General features: G+C 36.3%; 1 protein-coding gene and 1 long non-coding RNA gene across 13 annotated transcripts; both read right to left on the minus strand.

Moving 5' to 3' along the window:
• Nucleotides 1-2,759: 2,759 nt before the first annotated feature.
• On the minus strand, nt 2,760-8,026 carry LOC110893676 (vitellogenin-2-like). Of its 7 annotated transcripts, XR_004874309.1 has the most exons (9): nt 7,546-8,026; nt 7,226-7,475; nt 6,906-7,155; nt 6,589-6,835; nt 6,269-6,518; nt 6,058-6,169; nt 5,597-5,882; nt 5,358-5,421; nt 2,760-5,269 (listed from the first exon to the last, which is right to left on the minus strand). XR_004874309.1 is itself a non-coding variant. In XM_035980697.1 (3 exons), exon 3 carries the CDS (start codon nt 4,971-4,973, stop codon nt 4,239-4,241), a length of 735 nt encoding a protein of 244 aa, XP_035836590.1. In that variant the 5' UTR covers nt 4,974-5,882; nt 6,058-6,169; nt 7,546-7,566; the 3' UTR covers nt 4,105-4,238. The 7 variants fall into 7 exon arrangements, 2 of the variants coding, with proteins under 2 accessions (XP_035836590.1, XP_035836589.1); XR_004874306.1 differs by having other exon boundaries at nt 2,760-5,729; nt 5,819-5,882; XR_004874307.1 differs by having other exon boundaries at nt 2,760-5,421; nt 7,546-8,025.
• A 98-nt stretch (nt 8,027-8,124) lies between these two features.
• Nucleotides 8,125-17,474, minus strand: LOC110893677. Of its 6 annotated transcripts, none has more exons than XR_002565933.2 (19): nt 17,157-17,474; nt 17,029-17,088; nt 16,814-16,939; nt 15,652-16,171; nt 15,445-15,569; nt 15,247-15,277; nt 14,883-15,110; nt 14,769-14,820; nt 14,637-14,676; nt 13,660-13,783; nt 13,243-13,547; nt 12,956-13,004; nt 12,731-12,814; nt 12,532-12,592; nt 12,120-12,398; nt 11,971-12,034; nt 11,818-11,874; nt 9,238-11,560; nt 8,125-9,012 (listed from the first exon to the last, which is right to left on the minus strand). It is a non-coding gene; the product is annotated as an uncharacterized LOC110893677 (long non-coding RNA). The 6 variants fall into 6 exon arrangements; XR_002565934.2 differs by having other exon boundaries at nt 14,883-14,961; nt 15,056-15,277; XR_002565932.2 differs by having other exon boundaries at nt 14,883-14,975; nt 15,056-15,277.
• Between the last annotated feature and the right edge of the window lie 2,684 nt (nt 17,475-20,158).

Consider the following 20,158-nt stretch of genomic DNA (forward strand, 5'->3'; position numbering starts at 1 on the left):
GTGGTCATATTGCCATTAACTGTTCACAGGCAATTCAAACTAAACAGCGAGTTTCTAAACTAAAAGAGACAGTGATTGAGTTTGAACCACCAATTGATGAAACCAAATTATTCAAAAATTCAAAATTTGAAATTGGTGAATGTTCAAACAGGTTTTACAAGAAAAGAGCTAAATCTGACAACCAGAAATGGGTTGTTAAGAAGTCTGTTGATAGTTCTAGCAATGATTCTGATAGGTCAAAATCAGAAGAGCTATCGTCTGGTGATGAATCTGATTCCATAAAATCAGAGGAGCCACAGGTTGAGAAAAATAATGAAGAATTAGTTTCGACTGTGGATGATGAGAATTTTCCACCACTTCGGGCTGAAAATTTCAAAAAGAAAATTGGTAAAGTTGAAATTTCAAACCAATTTTATTCAGACAAAAAGGTTTTTGATGTTGAAAAGACCTTTAACCGCAAGGTAAAACACATTTTTGGTAAAATGGTTGATCGAAAAGTCAAAGGGGTTAAAGAGTTCTATAAAAAGAAAATGGGAGGTAAGAAACCGAGTGTTGATGACTTGGTAACACCCAAGGCCGGTCAGGCTTGGGTGGATATTTTTTTTTTTTTGATTAAACACCTGACTTACCGGAGTTTCCAAGTTTGTAATCGTGGAACATGAATCGGCATCTTTCTTAAAATGTTTTGAATAGGTTAAGTGTGACTTGCCGGAACTCCCAGGTTGGTAAGTGAGGAGCAGGAATCGGCACATTTCATGAGAAATTCACTTCGGTGATTGGTTCTTACAAGTGGTACAAAGGTTTGATTGTTCATACTTGCAAATGGTAAATCAAGGACATTAAGTTGTACTTGCATTTTCCTACAAGTGATATTTGGTTGAAAGACAATATGATGAACCATGTCCCTACAATTGATAAAATCAACTAAACTTATTTTCCGAAAAAACCATTTTGATTAAAACAAACTTAAGTGTTTTGAAATCTAAAATGGGAAAATAGGTTGTTGAGAGGGGGAGTTCTGATTGTTTATGCCAAGTGAATGGCGATCTGAAGCGATTTGATATCGGTTGAAAGACTTGCATTTTCCAAAGTCTGGGTCAGTGTAAGCAACAAACTTCAAATCACTATTAGCTGTATACCACAACCCAAGTTTAGGTTTTCCCTTTAAGTAACGAAGAATACGCTTCACCGCTTTCATGTGTGCCTCTTTCGGATTAGCCTGATATCTGGCACACAGACATACGGCAAACATGATGTCTGGTCTTGAAGCAGTCAAGTACATTAGAGAACCAATCATCGCCCTGTATTGAGTTGGATCAACATCTTCAGTACTTTCATGAGTTGGGCCAAGATTGTGATTTTCGCATATGGGTGTATTGAAAGTAGCGCAATCATCCATTTTGAATCGAGACAAAATGTCATACACATACTTTGTCTGATGAATAAACATCCCATCCTCCTTCTGGTCAACTTGTAATCCAAGAAAGTAAGATAGCTCACCCAAAGCGCTCATTTCGAACTTGCTCTTTATCAGCTGCTCAAACTCTTTACACATGTTTTCATCTGATGACCCAAAGATGATGTCATCCACGTATACCTGTACCAACAGAAAATCTTCCTTCTTCCTCTTAATGAATAGTGTACTGTCAATCTGACCTCTTTTAAAACCATTCTTTATCAGATGTGTTGACAGTGTCTCGTACCACGCCCTAGGTGCTTGATGTAATCCATACAAAGCCTTATCAAGCTTGTACACACGATCTATATAATCTGGATCAACGAACCCATCTGGTTGTGAGACATACACCACTTCTTGGACTTTCCCGTAAAGAAACGCACTCTTTACGTCTAGTTGGTAAACTTTGAAGCACTTGAATGATGCGAAGGCTAGGAACAAACGAATTGCTTCCAACCTTGCCACCAGTGCAAACACTTCATTGCAATCAATTCCTTCTTGCAGATTGAAACCTTTGACCACCAATCGAGCTTTGTTTCGCGTCACAATTCCTCTGTCATCTTTCTTGCACTTAAACAACCACTTAGTGCCTATTTCCCTTTCACCTTTAGGAAGGTCAACGAACTCCCAAACCTTCAACTTAGCAAACTGGGCCAATTCCTCTTACATAGCCTCAACCCAAGAGTTATCTTTTAGAGCCATATGAATGTTTTTCGGCTCCTCTTAGGAAATAAAGCAACTATACAAGCACTCCTTATCTGAACACCTGCAGTAGGATCTCCAAGTATCATGTCAACTGGATGATTTCTATTTGCTCGTGTAGTAGCAACGGTATCCACTTCTAAATTATCACCCAGGTTTGATCCAACCTCCCCCTGAATATTCTGATTCGCAAACGGATTAATTAAATCCTCCCCCTGAATGGGTTCAGACTCACTTTCGCTTGAATCATAAACAGTAGCACTTGAAGAAGTTTCCGGAGCATCTGTCATAGTCGATCTAGGCATGAACTCGCCTTCATCGTCTTCACGGATCACTGTTTGAATCAACTGAGAGTAGATGCATTTGAAAACTCAGGAATATTAAATGATTTAAAAACACTTTCATAAACATATAATATAGCTGGACCACTCGTTGATTTTTGAGGTTTGTATGTAGTAATTTCAACATTAAAATAACCTCAATTTTACCAGTTTTTAGATTAAAACCCCTTTTATTCGGTGTGCCAGGCACATAACCTAGAAAGTAGCCTTCGTCAGCCATCTCAACGAATTTTTGTTTATCTTTGTTTCGCACAATGGTGCATGGTAATCCAAATGGCTCAAAGCAGGTTAAGTGTAGTTTCCCGTTAAACATTAATTCATGACATGTTTTGTTAAAACGTTCAACGATTAAAACTTTGTTTAGGACGTAGCAAGCTATATTCACAGCTTCTCCCCAGAAAAGAACTGGAAGCTTTGAATCTGAAAGCATAGTCCTAGCGGCTTCAATCAACGTCCTGTGTTTCCTCTCAGCAACTCCATTCTGTTGAGGCGTATAAGGAGCAGAATATTGATATTCAATTCCCCTTCGAAGACAGTAGAGATCCAGAATCCGCTTCTTGAACTCCGTGCCATTATCACTCCTTATCCTCTTGATCCTTGCTTCATGGACGTTTTCCAATTTTGTAAAAAGATCTATCAGCATCTCCGCTGTCTCATCTTTTGTACCTAAAAAGAAAACCCATGAATAACGTGAGTAATCATCTGTGACAACAAGACAATGTATTTTCCACCTATGCTCCTCACGTTCACTGGATCGAATAAATCCATGTGAAGTAATTCATAAGGGGCATCTATGGAATTTACTGTTTTTGATTTGTGAGTTTCTTATGTTGTTTTCCCTTTTGACATGGAAGACATTTATCTTCCACGTGAAACCTCTGCATTGGAACTCCTTTCACTAATTCATTTTTAATAATATAGTTCATTTTGCGATAGTGAATATGGGTCATGCGTCTGTGTCACAACATTGATTCAGTTTCAGATGCTTTTGATAGTAAACACGCCACCACAGCAGTCGGATCCTTGGCACCCATGTCCATGACATAACTATCATTTCTCCTTGGCGCTCTCATCACTATTCAATCGTCCGGAATCACCAAACCTGGTTTCAATACTAATGTTTCAGTCTTGATAAAATGGACCGAGTGACCCTTGTCGCAGACTTGTGACACGCTTATCAGATTGTGCTTAAGCTGCTCAACATAGTTCACTTTGTCTAGTGTGATCTTCCCATTGGTCACTTTTCCTCTACCTGTAATTCTACCACCTTTAACACCAGCAAAGTTCACATGTCCACCATCATAATTTTCAAACTCATTCAACAATCTTGCATCCCCCGTCATGTGCCTAGAACAACCACTATCAACATACCATAAGTTGATAATCCTGCTTAGCAGCTCCTGCACACACCAACCATAAAATTAGTTAGATTGGGGGACCCAAGCCTTAATGGTCTTGGGTCGTCCAAATTCACCAACTACTGAAACATCCATCCAATATCCATTACTCCTAACAGGAGTCTTGGATCTCAAACCTGTTAATGGAATTTGATTTTGATTTCCACTAGGTCTATGGTCCTGAGGGTTCCTATATGTGTTTGAACTATTTTGGTTTTGGTACCTTGAGTTTTGATTCCTATAATCTTGATTGTTGTAATTTCTAAAGCCATTATTATAAAAAGTTCGATCACCATTATTTTGGTATCGAGTTTGATATTGACCTTGACTTCTGAAATTACTTTAATTTTCAATAAAATTGTTCATTTTTGGTGAACTGCTTCTAGGTCTCTCATATCTGCCTGATGTAGATTCAGGCTGAAATCTTGGTTGATTTCTTTGAAAACGAGTAACTTGTGGAGTTTCTTTTTCAGCCTTATCTACACCAACAGCAACACCCTCATGTTGCTTAGGAACAGATTTCTTTGGAGAGTTTGACATTTTCTCCATATTATCACCACTCTTCTCTAGTGATTTCTCTCTCTTTCTCTCACTAACTTGTGCTCCAGACTTTTTGTTAGGACAACAACTAGCTACATGTCCCTTTGTGTGACACTTGAAGCACGATCTGCTTTTCGAAGACTTTTTAGCTGAAGTCTTTGAGCTAGATCCCTCATCAGATGATGATGCCTTGGAAGAATCTTGTTCAGTTTGCTTAGATACAGATTTTTCTATGTTTTTATTTTTTGCAAACTCTACATTTGATTCGTTTTCAATAACAGTGGTTTCGTTTTTCATGTCACTTCCCTGAACAAAAGTTTGATTTTTATTCTTAGGAGATGAATTTTTCTTTTTCAAAGGTTCCCTGTTATTTTTCTTCTTAGCATCATCACTCTCAGACACAAAGTCCATTAACTCATCTTCATCAGGCAGGAATGAATAGTCATGACCAAGAGGAGGTGGGACTTCATTAAAGCCCTTTAAGCCCACACTGGTCTTGTCATTACTCTTCTTTAACCCACCTATCATGTGTTTCATTACAAAAGAAGAATCCCTGAATTGATTTAATTTCTTTTCAAGTTCCAACGATTTTTAGTTGTGCATTTGACAACTCTTTGCATTTTTCAGAAATTCCTTTTGTTTTCTCACTCATCGTGTCATTAGCTAAGTCTATAATTTGAAGTTTTTCGTTTAATTTGCAAGTTAAAGCCTCAATTTCAGCTTCATATCCTTTAATTTTCTTCAAATACATAGACTCATTTCTTTTTACGAAAAAGTTTGACTCTTTTATGTTCGACATCTCATTCACCAGACTTTCGTTTTGTCTTGACAACCTGCCAACTTCACCCTTTAATTCACATCTTAAAAAACAAATTTAGTACTTAATTCACGACATCTTAAACAAACAGATTCAGTACTTACCTCTCCAGTTTGTTTATCTAAGTTGGCCATGAGAGCCGCCATCTTAGGGTCTCGTGTAGAAAAACTTGACATAATAAAATGAAAGTCGGTCAGTAAATTGTTAAGCAATTAAGAATCATGAGCATACGTGGCTAGTTTGCTACGCTGTGAGCTCCAGTCTTTAAGTCTCATGTAGAAAATTGTGAAACTTAAAACAGAGGACTGTTAGTAAAACTAAAAAAAAGGATTCGAGAACATACCTCAATAGTGTTAGGTTGTGAGCAGCGGTCTTTGAGTCTCATGAATGAAAAAAAAAACTAAAATTACTAAGGGAAGTCATTTAGCTCTCCAGTTTGTTTATCTAAGTTGGGTTGTGAGCAGCGGTCTTTGAGTCTCATGAATGAAAAAAAAACTAAAATTACTAAGGGAAGTCATTTAGCTCTCCAGTTTGTTTATCTTAAACAAACAGATTCAGTACTTACCTCTCCAGTTTGTTTATCTAAATTGGCCATGAGAGCCGCCATCTTAGCGTCTCGTGTAGAAAAACTTGACATAATAAAATGAAAGCCGGTCAGTAAATTGTTAAGCAATTAAGAATCATGAGCATACGTGGCTAGTTTGCTACGCTGTGAGCTCCAGTCTTTAAGTCTAATGTAGAAAATTGTGAAACTTAAAACAGAGGACTGTTAGTAAAACTAAAAAAAAGGATTCGAGAACATACCTCAATAGTGTTAGGTTGTGAGCAGCGGTCTTTACTGACCCACCAACCCATGTTTCAGGTTACCCATAGTGTGGCACATCCAGGGGGTCTGGACAAATTGGGTTATACGAACCTGGTAACCATTTAAAGTTCAATGCATGAAATATTAAATAAGCACTAAAATTGTAACACAAATAAACCAAAATAAAAAGACAGAGAACATGACACTTACACACTAAGAGCTCCACCACCCTTTGCATGACCATCCATTTTTGTACCCATAAGAGCTCCAACAACAACACTCTGCTAAAATGCTTGAGCATGGTCAAATGCCGCTTAACCAATCTTTAGGGTCTCATGTAGAAAAAACATAAATTTTAAAACGGAAATCGGTTAGTAAACATAAAAAGAAGTAAGATTCAAGAACATATCTGACTAATGACAAAGTGTGAGCTTCCGTCTTAGGGTCTCGTGTAGAAAAACTTGACATAATAAAATGAAAGCCGGTCAGTAAATTGTTAAACAATTAAGAATCATGAGCATGACACTTACACACTAAGAGCTCCACCACCCTTTGCATGACCATCCATTTTTGTACCCATAACAGCTCCAAGAACACTCTGCTAAAATGCTTGAGCATGGTCAAATTCCGCTTAACCAATCTTTAGAGTCTCATGTAGAAAAAACATAAATTTTAAAACGGAAATCGGTTAGTAAACATAAAAAGAAGTAAGATTCAAGAACATATCTGACTAATGACAAAGTGTGAGCTGCCGTCTTAGGGTCTCGTGTAGAAAAACTTGACATAATAAAATGAAAGCCGGTCAGTAAATTGTTAAGCAATTAAGAATCATGAGCATGACACTTACACACTAAGAGCTCCACCACCCTTTGCATGACCATCCATTTTTGTACCCATAACAGCTCCAACAACAACACTCTGCTAAAATGCTTGAGCATGGTCAAATTCCGCTTAACCAATCTTTAGAGTCTCATGTAGAAAAAACATAAATTTTAAAACGGAAATCGGTTAGTAAACATAAAAAGAAGTAAGATTCAAGAACATATCTGACTAATGACAAAGTGTGAGCTGCCGTCTTAGGGTCTCGTGTAGAAAAACTTGACATAATAAAATGAAAGCCGGTCAGTAAATTGTTAAGCAATTAAGAATCATGAGCATGACACTTACACACTAAGAGCTCCACCACCCTTTGCATGACCATCCATTTTTGTACCCATAACAGCTCCAACAACAACACTCTGCTAAAATGCTTGAGCATGGTCAAATTCCGCTTAACCAATCTTTAGAGTCTCATGTAGAAAAAACATAAATTTTAAAACGGAAATCGGTTAGTAAACATAAAAAGAAGTAAGATTCAAGAACATATCTGACTAATGACAAAGTGTGAGCTGCCGTCTTAGGGTCTCGTGTAGAAAAACTTGACATAATAAAATGAAAGCCGGTCAGTTAATTGTTAAGCAATTAAGAATCATGAGCATGACACTTACACACTAAGAGCTCCACCACCCTTTGCATGACCATCCATTTTTGTACCCATAACAGCTCCAACAACAACACTTTGCTAAAATGCTTGAGCATGGTCAAATTCCGCTTAACCAATCTTTAGAGTCTCATGTAGAAAAAACATAAATTTTAAAACGGAAATCGGTTAGTAAACATAAAAAGAAGTAAGATTCAAGAACATATCTGACTAATGACAAAGTGTGAGCTGCCGTCTTAGGGTCTCGTGTAGAAAAACTTGACATAATAAAATGAAAGCCGGTCAGTTAATTGTTAAGCAATTAAGAATCATGAGCATACGTGGCTAGTTTGCTACGCTGTGAGCTCCAGTCTTTAAGTCTCATGTAGAAAATTGTGAAACTTAAAACAGAGGACTGTTAGTAAAACAAAAAAAAAAGGATTCGAGAACATACCTCAATAGTGTTAGGTTGTGAGCAGCGGTCTTTGAGTCTCATGAATGAAAAAAAAAAACTAAAATTACTAAGGGAAGTCATTTAGTAAACCGAAAAGGAAGTAAAATTCGAGAACAGAACAGACTAGATTAGTGCTGAGTTGTGAGTTGCAGTCTTCAAGTCTCATATAGAAAAACCTGAAATTATAAACAGGTAGCTAGTTAGCAAACAGAAAAAGGCGTAATATTCAAGAAGATACCTGCCTAGTGCGGGGCTGCGAATTGCAGCCTTGGGGTCTAGTGTAGAAAAATTTGTACTTTAAAACGAAAGTTGGTTAGTAAGTAGAACACACCAACTACATCTGGGCTGTGATAAGCTGTAGGTATCAAGTCTCATGTAGAAGAAAAAAATGAAATTTTAAGTTCTTGGTAAACTTAAAATGAAGTAACCTAAAAGGCATCATTAACAAACCTGCAGTTGGATTGTCAATAGCAGCCCGTAAGTCCGATGTAGAAATGCCTGAAATAAAACAGAAAAGAAAGTAGAATAGTAAAACTGAAAGGAAGCATGATTCCAAAAAATACCCGACTATTTCTGGGTTGTGAGCTGCAGACGGTTGTAATGTGTTTTATTTAAGACATGCAAATCATGTAGCCGTTATAAAGATCGAGTGTCTGCTGGTTTGATATTCTGGATCTAACAGATACGATCATCTCCAAACCTGACTCTGTGTACAGTTGAGTGAAATTCACAGGCTCATGCCTGCTTGACATGATAGTTAAATCGCCAACTCTTGCAACCACCAAAAGAAAAAAAAAACACCAAATGAACAATTGCAGATTACATTTGGCTCAGTGTCTTGCGAAAAACAAATTAAAAACAGCTTGTTATGACTAAGGACATCTGCAGGTGTCTGTCTCATCAATTCATTACAAGAATCCACAAAATAATGGTATTCAAATATTTACATTAATAAAGCATGATAACTAACATAATAAAAACTTACTGAGGTAGAAATAAATTTTACTTTCTCTTGCTAGCAAGGTAATCAAGTATGACGGGCTAGTGATGAAAAAAAAAGCAAATTAATGAAATTTTTTGATAACCGAAACACAAAAATATAAGGCACAATAAATATCAGCAAGTACTTTTTAATCAAACAGTAATGATATAAAAAAACTGAATATAATCATAGATGTGATGACTCGATAAGCAAGTTCACATCGATGCAGATTTAACCAGAGTGACTATATTTACAGCAACTATCAAATAGATAATACCCATTACCTGACCATGAACATGATCAACTGGAATGTCAAAAGGGCCCATCGATTTCCCAGAATGAAGATCACATGCAAGAACTCGATCTGCTCCTGCTTCGGTTATCAGATTAGCAACAAGTTTAGCTGCAATAGACACCCAAAAGAAACACAACATTTCCAATATGAAATTTTGAAATGAAAATCGGTTAGTAAAAATCATGAGCATACATGACTAGTGCTAGGCTGTGGGCTGCAGGCTTAAGAGTCTCGTGTAGAAAGACGTGAAATTTTAAAACAGGCGACATTTAGTAAAACTGAAAAGGAATAACGATTCCAGAAAATGCCTGACCAATTCTGGGTTGTGAGCTGCAGACGGTTGTAATGCGTTTCATTTATGACATGCTAAGGTGTTTAGACTAAGTTATTTTAGATAGACAAGTGTATTATTATTGAGGGTATCAAATTGTAATTAGTATCTCTATATATAGGGCCTTGTATTCATATTCTATCAATCAATCAATAACAACCGTATTCAATACCAAGATTTAACTTAAGGATTACGGTTCTATAGTGGGTCATAAAAACAGAATTTCAATGGTTCAGTAATTTGATAATTTCATAAAAACGGTTTGTATATACAAATCAACGAGTACAAACTCCTAAAAACCCGGCTTCCATATGATGAAAGAACTTTAAGAAGTCTTAAAACATTGAGTTAGGCTGTAACACACCTGACTCGTGCTAGGCTGTGAATGTTTAGATGGAAGTTGGTTAGTAAACTAGAAAAAGAGAAAATAATTTTTGTGAACATACCTGACTGGTGTCGGGCTGTAACACACACATCATAGCATTATTTGAGTCTCGTGTAGATAAACATATATTTTATAACAGAATTTGGTTAGTAAACTAATAATCAAGTAATATTCATGAACATACCTGACTAATGCTATGATGTGTGCGTCAATTTTCTGGTCTTGTAAAAAAAAACTGAAGTTTGTAAAGTAAGTTGGTTGGTAAACGAGAGAAAAAATAAGATCTATTAACATACCTGGCATGTAGGCGCTGTGAGCGTAGATTTGAGGTCTCATGTAGAAAAACAAAAAATTTAAAACGAAAATCAGTTAGTAAACTATAAAAATGAAGTTTTGGGGTCTGGTGTAAAAAACATAAGTTAAAACAAAAGTCAATTGGTAAAACGGAAAACAAAGCACAATGCAGAACATACCTGACTTGTGCTAGGTGTTAACTTTTAAATGGAATCGATTAGTACCTGACTAGCACGGCTGTGAACTGCAGTTTTGGGGTCTCGTGTAAAAAAGAAGCAAATTTGAGAACATGCATGTCTGATGTCGGGCTGTGAACTGCATTATTCGGGTCACGTGTAGAAAAACAGAAATTTTCAAACGATAGTCGGTTGGCAAACGGAAAAGACAATAAAAGATCCTTGAACATACCTGACATGTGTTACACTGATGCTAAAACGAAAATCGGTTGGTAAACTAAATATAAAGTATTATTCAAGACTATACCTGACATGTGCTTAGATCCCAACACATTGCAGCAGTGAACTGTAATTTCAGGATCTCATGTAAAAAAAAGATTTCATCTTCGAAAACATAGCTGCCTAGTGCGGGGCTGCGAGTTGCAGTCATGGGATCTCGTGTAGAAAATTTGTACTTGAAAACAAAAGTAGAACATACCAACTACTTCTTGGCTGTGATAAGCTCTAGGGTTAAGTCTCGTTTAAGAAAAAATGAAACTTTTAAACAGAAATGATGTAAAAATAACTTGTACGTCAAAATCAAAGTAGGTTAGTAACACTGAAAAAAAAAAAGTAAAACATACCTGACTACATCTGGGCTGTGATCAGCTGTAGTGTTGGGCCCCGTGTAGGTAAAATGAAAATTTTAATAGAGAAGTCCGTAGTAAATTTAAAAAGTAGTAAGACTCAAGAACATAACCACCTAGTGCTGGGCTGTGAGCTGCAGCCTTCTGGTCTCGTGTAAAATTATATTCTTTTCGTGTAAAAATTTAATAGAGATGTCCTTAGTAAATCTTATATTCTTTTCAGTTTACCAACCGCTTCCGTTTTATAGTTTCGGATTTTTTACACATGACCCGAAGACTGCAGCTCACATCTCAATCATTTAATAACTAAATCTTCCCTGATATTTATTTATTTATTTTTTTCTTTGCAGAAACTGGAGAGTAAGTTTAGGTGTACTTCTTCAATGTCTTCAGCAAAATCAATAGATTGAGAGGACATAAGTCGACTACTGTTTCAAACCAGAGGTTGTTCTTCTGCTTCTTCAACTTCATCTGGAATTGATGAGCTCCCAACTTCCAACCTATTGTAAGTTACAAAGAAATTATTTAACAAATAAACCAGAGCTGGCAATTTCAACCCATTAATGTATGGGTCGGTTTGGATTGTATTTTATCTCAAACAAAACAAACGGGCCGAACAAGTCAAATAGGTTCAAAGTCATCCAATTTTATTTTTAATGCATATGTCCTCCTCAATCATTTAGTTTATAGATATAGCTTAGCATTGTAATAGTATTGTCTTTCTAAAAACGAAATAATATTCGAGGACAAACGTAACTAGTGCTGAGATGTGAGCTGCAGTCTTTGGGTCTTGTATTGGGCTGCGAGTTGCAGTCTATAGATCTCGTGTATAAAAACATGAAATTTTTAAATGGAGATCGGTTAGTAAACTGAAAAGGAAGCAACAATCATGAGTATAAGTGACTAGAACCTTCCGTTCTGATGGGTTCCACTTCAGATCCTTGTTGGCGTAAAGCTTTCTCTTGCTCGGCAGTCTGGAAAAGACCAATGTTAAGGAGGAAGGAGAAAACATAGCAGGAGTGCTTTATCACATTATGAAAATGTTAAAAAGAAGTAAACCTTTAAAGATAGAGACTAGAGAGACTGCTTGTGGAGCACTTGGTCTCTGGGACATTTTCTGTTGCAGTCTCTGTGACATCCTCGATTCTAGGAGCATGTCAGGAACGTTCTGATTATGTAGTGGGGCCGGGCCCATCCTTGACCTCAATGGGAATCTGTCTAACTTCTCCGGGATGGGAGATAAATGGTTCACAAATTCTGAGCCCTGGTCCGCTATCAAATATACTTCTGGTGAAGTTCGGGTCAACTTGTGGAGCAGCAACAGGCGTTTCATGACTTCTAAAACAGTAGTATAGAGAAATGTTTCAAAAAGTAAGAAGGTGAAAAAAAAAATTATGATTCGTGTTTCTGATTATGTGCCATATGATTCGTGGTTGGTAAACGAAAAAGAAAGTAAGATCCATTAACATACCTGGCAATTGGCATGTAGCCGCTGTGAGCGTAGTTTTGAGGTCTCGTGTAGAAAAACAAAACTTTTTAAACGAAGATCGGTTAGTAAACTAAAAATGAAGTTTCAGGGTCTCGTATAAAAAACATAAATTTTAAAACTTGAAACTTTTAAAAGGAAGTCAGTTAGTAAACTAAAAATGAAATAATATTCGAGAACATACCAAACTAGTGTTGGGCCGTGAGCTGCCGTCTTAGGGTCTCTTGTAAAAAAAGTTGGCATTTTTAAGCGGAAATCGGTTTGTAAACTGAAAATGAAGTAGTATTCAAAAACAAATCTGATTAGTGCTGAGATGTGAGCTTAAGTCTTTGGATCTTGTGTAAAAAAATCTGAAACTATAGAACGGAAGCAGTCGGTAAAACTGAAAATATAAGATTCAAGGACATACCTCACTAGTGTTGGGCTGCGAGTCGCAGGGGGGTCTCGTGTAGAAAAAACTAAAATTTAAAAACAGATGTCCGTTAGTGAACGGAATAGGAAGTAATTTTCAAGAACATATGCGACTAGTGATGGGTTGTGAGTTGCAGTCTTCAGATCTCGTGTAGAAAAAAAATATATTTTGAAATGAAGAGTAGGTACCTTGAGACATGAGGATAAGATCCAATGGTAATGTTAAACATGAATAATATGACCAAGCACAATTAAAATCTGAGATATATTGTAAATAACACACACCTCTGCTTTCAAGCTTGGACTTCGGCCAACTGTCCTCCAATTGCTACACAGTAAAAATGAGAAAAGAAAAATATTTAACTTCGGGTTGGATAACTGGTCAAACTGGATTCGTGTCTTAATGGACATTATATACTAGCATAGATTTGTAACTACAGGGTCTGGCAATTTCCACCACCCTTTTCATGACCATCCATTTTTGTACCAATAAAAGCTCCAACAACAACACTCCGCTTAAATGCTTTAGCTTTGTCAAATGCGGCTTGATCAATACTGCTATCCATTACAAATATAACAAGATGTGGTTTCTGCAGGATGACAAACACCATTCTTTGAGCGAACTCCCTTCATAACTCAAATATATATATAAAAAAAAAAAAAAAAAAAAAAAACAGTTTAAAGAACATGATAACCAATTACCGTTGCTTCAAATAGATAATACCCATTACCTGACCATGAACATGATCAACTGAAATGTCAAAATAGCCCATCGATTTCCCAGAATGAAGATCACAAGCAAGAACTCGATCTGCTCCTGCTTCGGCTATCAGATTCACAACAAGTTTAGCAGTCTATTACACATAACTTTTAGCAGTAATAAGCTGGAAATATGTGTCAGTTATGCTAAGTCAGGTTGTAAAGATTAATAGTTCTTTAAGTTTTTTTAAGTATATTGTAGCTAGTCATTCGCTTTCCTAATTTTCCAACTTAGTAGATATAGTTGAATTCTGGATACAAGTGACAAAACTAGAACAGCAAGCTTAGCGCTCTACTTAGGTTTGCATCTAGTTGCTTCTGCTGTTTAATGTTTATGCAGATAAAATTATTCAAATCCAAAGTAAGGGATAACCGTATTAATGGTTTTAGCAGATGCTCTGCGACAAGCGTCTATCATGATCAGAAGCTTAAAATGAATTATAACGCTTAAAATATATAATAAAATTAAAAAATATATATAAAATCATTTTTTTTTATTTCGGGCCCTCCAAGACTTGGGCGGCGGGTGGTTCGACCCGGCCAGCCCCAAAACCAGCTTTGTTGACAACAAAACTTCATACTGCAGAGATGTGAGCTACAATCCTTATGGTCTCGTGTAGAAAACTATAAATTTTAAAGCGGAAGTCGGTTTGTAAACATAAAAAGAAAGTAAGATTAAGGAACATATTTGACTAATGCTGAAGTGTGAGCTACAGTCTTAGGGTCTCGTGTAGAAAGAAAAACATGGCATAATAAAACGGAAGTCGGTTAGTAAACTGAGAAGGAATTACGAATCATGAGCATACGTGGCTAGTGCTTTGCTGTGAGCTACAGTCTACAAGTATCTTGTAGAAAAATGTGAAACTTATAACAGAGGACTGTTAGTGAAACTAAAAAAGAAGTTAGATTCGAGAACAAACCTCAAGAGTGTTAGCCTGTGACCAGTCGTCTTTGAGTCTCCTGAAAAAAAAAATAAAAAAAAACAACTAAAATTATAAAGGTGAGTCGTTTAATAAACTGAAAAGGAAGTAAAATTCGAGAACAGAACAGACCAGACTAGTGCTGAGTTGTGAGGTGCAGTCTTCAAGTCTTGTATAGAAAAACCTGAAATTATAAAACGTGAGCTGGTTATTAAACAGAAAAAAATGTAATATTCAAGAACATACCTGCCTAGTGCGGGTGCTGCTAGTTGCAGCCTTTGGGTCTAGTGTAGAAAAACTTGTAACCACCTAGTGCTGTGATCAGCTGTAGTGTTGGGTCTCGTGTAGGAAAAAATGAAATTTTAATAGAAAAGTCCTTAGCAAATTTAAAATGAAGTATGATTCAAGAACATAACCACCTAGTGCTGGGCTGTGAGCTGCAGCCTTCTGGTCTCGTGTAAAATTCATGAAATTCTAGAATGAAAGTCGGTTAGTAAATTGAAAAGGAATTAATATTCAAAAACAAACTGGGCTTGAAAAGTTTGTTGAGATTGTTGAAATCCATCCAGGCCCAAAACATCTTTTCCAAAGCATTGTAAAGTAGCTCAACCTGAAAGATATATGTGCCAGGCCCAAGCTGCCTATAATTCCAAAAATAAACCCAAACATAAGTTTGAACAATTCTAGTCCAAGCCAAACTAGTGTTGGGCTGTGAGCTGCTGCCTTAGTATCTCATGCAGGAAAACTTGACAGTTTTAAACGGAAATCAGTTTATAAACTAAAAATGAAGTAATATTCGAGAACAAACCCGATTAGTGCTGAGATGTCAATGTCTCCATTTCTTCCACCTCAACCATCTTAGACCCCCTTGGTTCTGATGGTCCCACTTCAGATCATTGTTGGCGTAAAGCTTAATTTCTCTTGCTCAGCAGTCTGAAAAAGATCATTGTTAAGTAGAAAGGAGAAAACTTAGCAGGAGTGTTTTATCACATTATGAAAATGGTAAAAAGTAAACCTTTAAAGATAGAGAGACTGCTTGTGCCAATTCTGGGAATCTTGTTTGGAAGCTCCAATTGCAGCCCGAATCATTTCTTCTTCACTACCATAATCCGGTAAATCACCAACTTGTGGAGCACTTGGTCTCTGGGACATGTTCTATTGCAGTCTCAGTGACACCCTCGATTCTAGGAGCATGTCCAGAACGTGCTGATTTTGTAGTCGGGCCCATCCTTGACCTCAATGGGAATCTGTCTAGCTTCTCTTGGATGGGAGATGAACGGTTCACCAGTTCTGAGCCCTGGTCCGCTATCAAATACACTTCTGGTGAAGTTCGGGTCAACTTGTGGAGAAGCAATACATGTTTCATGACATCTAGAACAGTAGTATAGAGAAATGTTTCAAAAAGTAAAAAGGTGAAAAAAAGACTTATAATTAGTGTTTCTAATTATGTGCCATATGAAATTTAATGAATATGTTTCTATCTCTTTCGGTGAAATCTGCATTGACACAGCCTCATTGAGATCACCACCATGTTCCTGATAAGGAGCAAATGAAGAAGTTATTAATATCTATATACGAAACTCTATTTGATACATCAAATAATTTCCAAACATATATATACTTGAAATAAAGCATAGTTACAACGTACACACATGACACAAAGATAAGGAATATCAACCAACAATTTGACAACGATGTTCGTATCAATAAATGACAGATATTGGCTGACATTGATATTCAATTATGATTAAGATTAACAACATGAACAAGCAACATTCAATCATATTAATTGGCATCAAAAACAACCAACAGAAAACATAACCATATATGCAGTGAACAAGGTTAAATACTGAATTACTAATCCAACTGTAAAAACATCAATCAATAGATCTGATATGCAGTAAACAGGGATTAAAACTTAAAACAGCAATTCCAAGGGCCAAAATAATACGAACATTTTGAGAGATAATACACTAATTAGATATTATATAATTCAAATTTAGAAATTGAATCCTTCAAATCTTGGCACAAAAACCTTAAGTCAAACAAAATTACGTTTAATTAAATTGAAAGGCAATCGAGAGCCTCCAATTCTCAAATACTGCAGCAATTGTTGTGATAGAGGAAGTAAAACACCAAAAACGAATAACATTATCATGCATGTAACAGAAAAGTACCAATTCTTCTCTTCACTTTCTCTCTCTAGAATACGTTGTGATCGAAATCAGCAACTCAATAACCTAACGAGAGCCAGACGCAATTTCGATTGATCGGCAGCCATTTCATCTCTTCCTTTTCTCTCTCTAGATAGAAGATTTAAGTTAGAGAGAGAAAACTGTTTAGGTATCCATTAGCTTAATCTTAAAGAAGAAGTTAGAGAGAGAAAGCTTACAAGAACCAGAAGGACGCGAGTTTTCGAGATTGATTGTCAACCACTGCACTTTCTCTCTCTCTAGATATCAAAGAGAAGAAGTTAGAGAGAGAAACCTTACGAGAAGAAGTTAGAGAGAGAAAGCTTACGATAACGGAGCAAGTTTTAAACCATCGCCGCCTCTGCACTTTCTCTCTCTAGAACAAAGGGAAGGGAAGCAGAAGTTAGAGAGAGAAGAAGTTTTCGATTAATCGTGATCGAGTAGAAGTTATATAGAGAGAGAGTGAGAACTGTGCATCGGCAGGCATGCGTACCGCATATCATCCAACGGCTAGATTGGTGAGACATTCGTGATAATCGTACGTATCCGTTTGCATTCCAGAACCGACGTCATCATTTTCTATATTGTTTGTTAGATTTATTTATTGATTTTATACTTTATAACCGATGATGGAAATTAATTTGTAACATGCAGTCAATTTGAACCAAATAGCTAATATGCATGAATTTCAAATGAAGCATAGCACAAGAGATTCAATAAATAACTTCAATGTTGGAGATTCATTTTTTCTCCGTTTGTGTATAGATATGTAAACGATTTTATATGTTCTTAGAGGCCACAGAGTGGGGTTTGGTGAGAGTCAGTGACCTTTCGGCCCCGGGTGAGAACACCACCCCTTCAAATATGAGGGAAAAGATTCACCGTAAATTTGGGAACTGTCGAACTCTGAGGAAGTGCATTGGATGAGTTTGCATTTGAGTAGTGTGTACTTAGAGAAGAATGATGCATTTGGTGAGATGGTAGAGCAAAAGATAGGTTTTAAATTTATTTTATTTTTTCCTTTTCCTTGCTTTAATTTATTTTGAAATGCATAGATAAATTGCACACACTTTGATGACTTATACACTATATTTATTTTTCATTTTAAATGTAGCAATTGAGTAAGGGGTTGTTTGGTAGCCTCTTAATGACCATTCAGATGCTATCTCTTAATGGTTTAAAACATCTGAATAAATAAGAGGTAACCTCAAGTCTGAATGGTTAATAGGTAACCTCTGAATGATAAATCATCACATGTCACATTCTTCTAACTTCTCATTTGTAAAATTTTTAATGGTTCCATTAAGAGATAGCCTCTTAATGATCATTCAAAGTCAATCCCCCCTCCCCCCCCCCCTCACTGGTAAAACTCCTCAAGCCCCAAAGGGGCCACCCCCTTAAACGTCGAGCTCAGGATGGTGTAGGGGCTTGAACGAGTTTCCCATCCCCCCCCCCTTTCAAGCCCCACTGTAACACCCCAAATTTCGTATGTTATAAAATAATATTATATTTGTTTTTGTGATGATAAATAACAGAAAAACGGTAACTATTAAACGGTACCGTAAGAAAATGATAGTAAGTTTAAAATTATGTATGTAACTAACTTAACCAAAGGGATGGTAACCTAGTTAATGTGAAAAGAAAGAATGTGACATGTATTAAAAGACAAGGGACTAAAAGTGTAAAGGTGAATGAAAAAATTAATAAAACAAAAAAAGGCCAGTGTGTTCCTGGCTGTGTGCGTACGAACGAGAGAGAGACCCAGAAGAAAACTAAACCCTGACCTTCTAAATCCATCAAATTGAAAGGGAAAATGGAGGTTAATCGAATGCATGAGCCAGGAACTTCGATTATCTAAGTGTTCTTGACATCCAGTAAGTCTAATTTCGTGATTTGGAAATGTTTGATGAATCGGGTTATGTGTAATCCGCGAATTATGTACATGATTTAACATGAGGCTGAGTGATATGAACATATAGAGGTTGAATTATGCTTAAATTTGACTATATTGATGGTTTAGGGTAAAACCCACTTGTAATTGTAGGATAATGAAATTCGTGAAGTTTATGGATGAATTTTGTGATGTTGACGCTAAATTATGTGATAGAAGGTGTCTTAGATTGGTAATTTTGATATAAATCATATGTAGTATGATATGGTATTGATTTTGAAAGACTAGATTTGCCCATTGATGAATTAGGATGGATATGTTATAACTACTTGTACATCATGCTTCATGGTTAGTACGCACGCCATGTGTTCGATGAAATACCTAAGAATGATTTAGTTGAAATTTGACATGAATTCTTGATTTAATGGTGATGTAAGTGAAAATAGATGTATGTGTAATTATGTTAAGTTATGATGAATAAACCAAATGCATATGTGAAGTAATGTTTATGAATGCTAAAAAAATGAAGTTATAATGTATAGGCGCAAAGAAATACGAAGGCACGAGTCACTTGAAGTCGCAAGCATCGCAAGACCACGGTAAGTTCATATGAACTTAACTTTCCTTTTATGTAGTTCTACGGATGATAGCTTAGTAATTAAACCTTAGTGTTGAGTTGTATGTTCGTTCAAGTGAGTCAAAATCATTTGGAAAGTAGGATGTGAAATGGTTAAGTAATGACTTGTTGTAAACGGGTCAAAAATGATGAAATTGTTTCAAGTATGTATGATAAAATTTACCGGTTGTAAATGGGTTAATTAGGACATGTATGACGAATAGCGACGATGTTTGAGTATGGGCTCGTTATTAATGGGTCGAATGGAATGTATGCATGAATGTTATCAAGATGTTGGAATGAAAGAAAGTTAACGGGAATATTGTCATACGGGAAGAATGGTTCAAACAAGAATTGTGAACAAAAATGGTAAATTGCTAATGGGTCGAATAATGATAAGTGAATGGAAGCCTTGAATTTTATTTAGTATTTGAACTAACAAATGTTTTGGTGTTATGTATGGTAGGTAAATCTCATGCTTGATGCTGGCGAGCTCGGACCGAACACACTTTATCGCCCTTATGCGCTTCCGGTTCAAGTTATCTTTTGTAATGTAAATGTTAAACTTTTATTTAGGATGGTTGTAGTAGTTTACAGTTTTAAATATTACTTTGGGTAGTTTGGACAAAAATGCTTTTGATGAAACTTTGTATCTTTTGAAAAGTGTTTTTAGAACATATTTCGAATGTTGATGTTAAAAGCAAGGAATCGTTTGTATTACGAATGAGTCATGCCCAAATTTTGTAAAAATTTGTATGAAGTTTATGTTATTTATCGAATGTGAAAAGTGGGCGTCACTAGTTGGTATTAGAGCCGAGGTTTG

This window comes from Helianthus annuus, chromosome 12, assembly GCF_002127325.2.
Source record: "Helianthus annuus cultivar XRQ/B chromosome 12, HanXRQr2.0-SUNRISE, whole genome shotgun sequence".
Taxonomy (NCBI): Eukaryota; Viridiplantae; Streptophyta; class Magnoliopsida; order Asterales; family Asteraceae; genus Helianthus; species Helianthus annuus.

Bases quoted from the DNA above. Each gene is read 5' to 3' on its own strand.
- LOC110893676 (XM_035980697.1), bottom strand. From the start codon at position 4,973: ATGAAACACATGATAGGTGGGTTAAAGAAGAGTAATGACAAGACCAGT.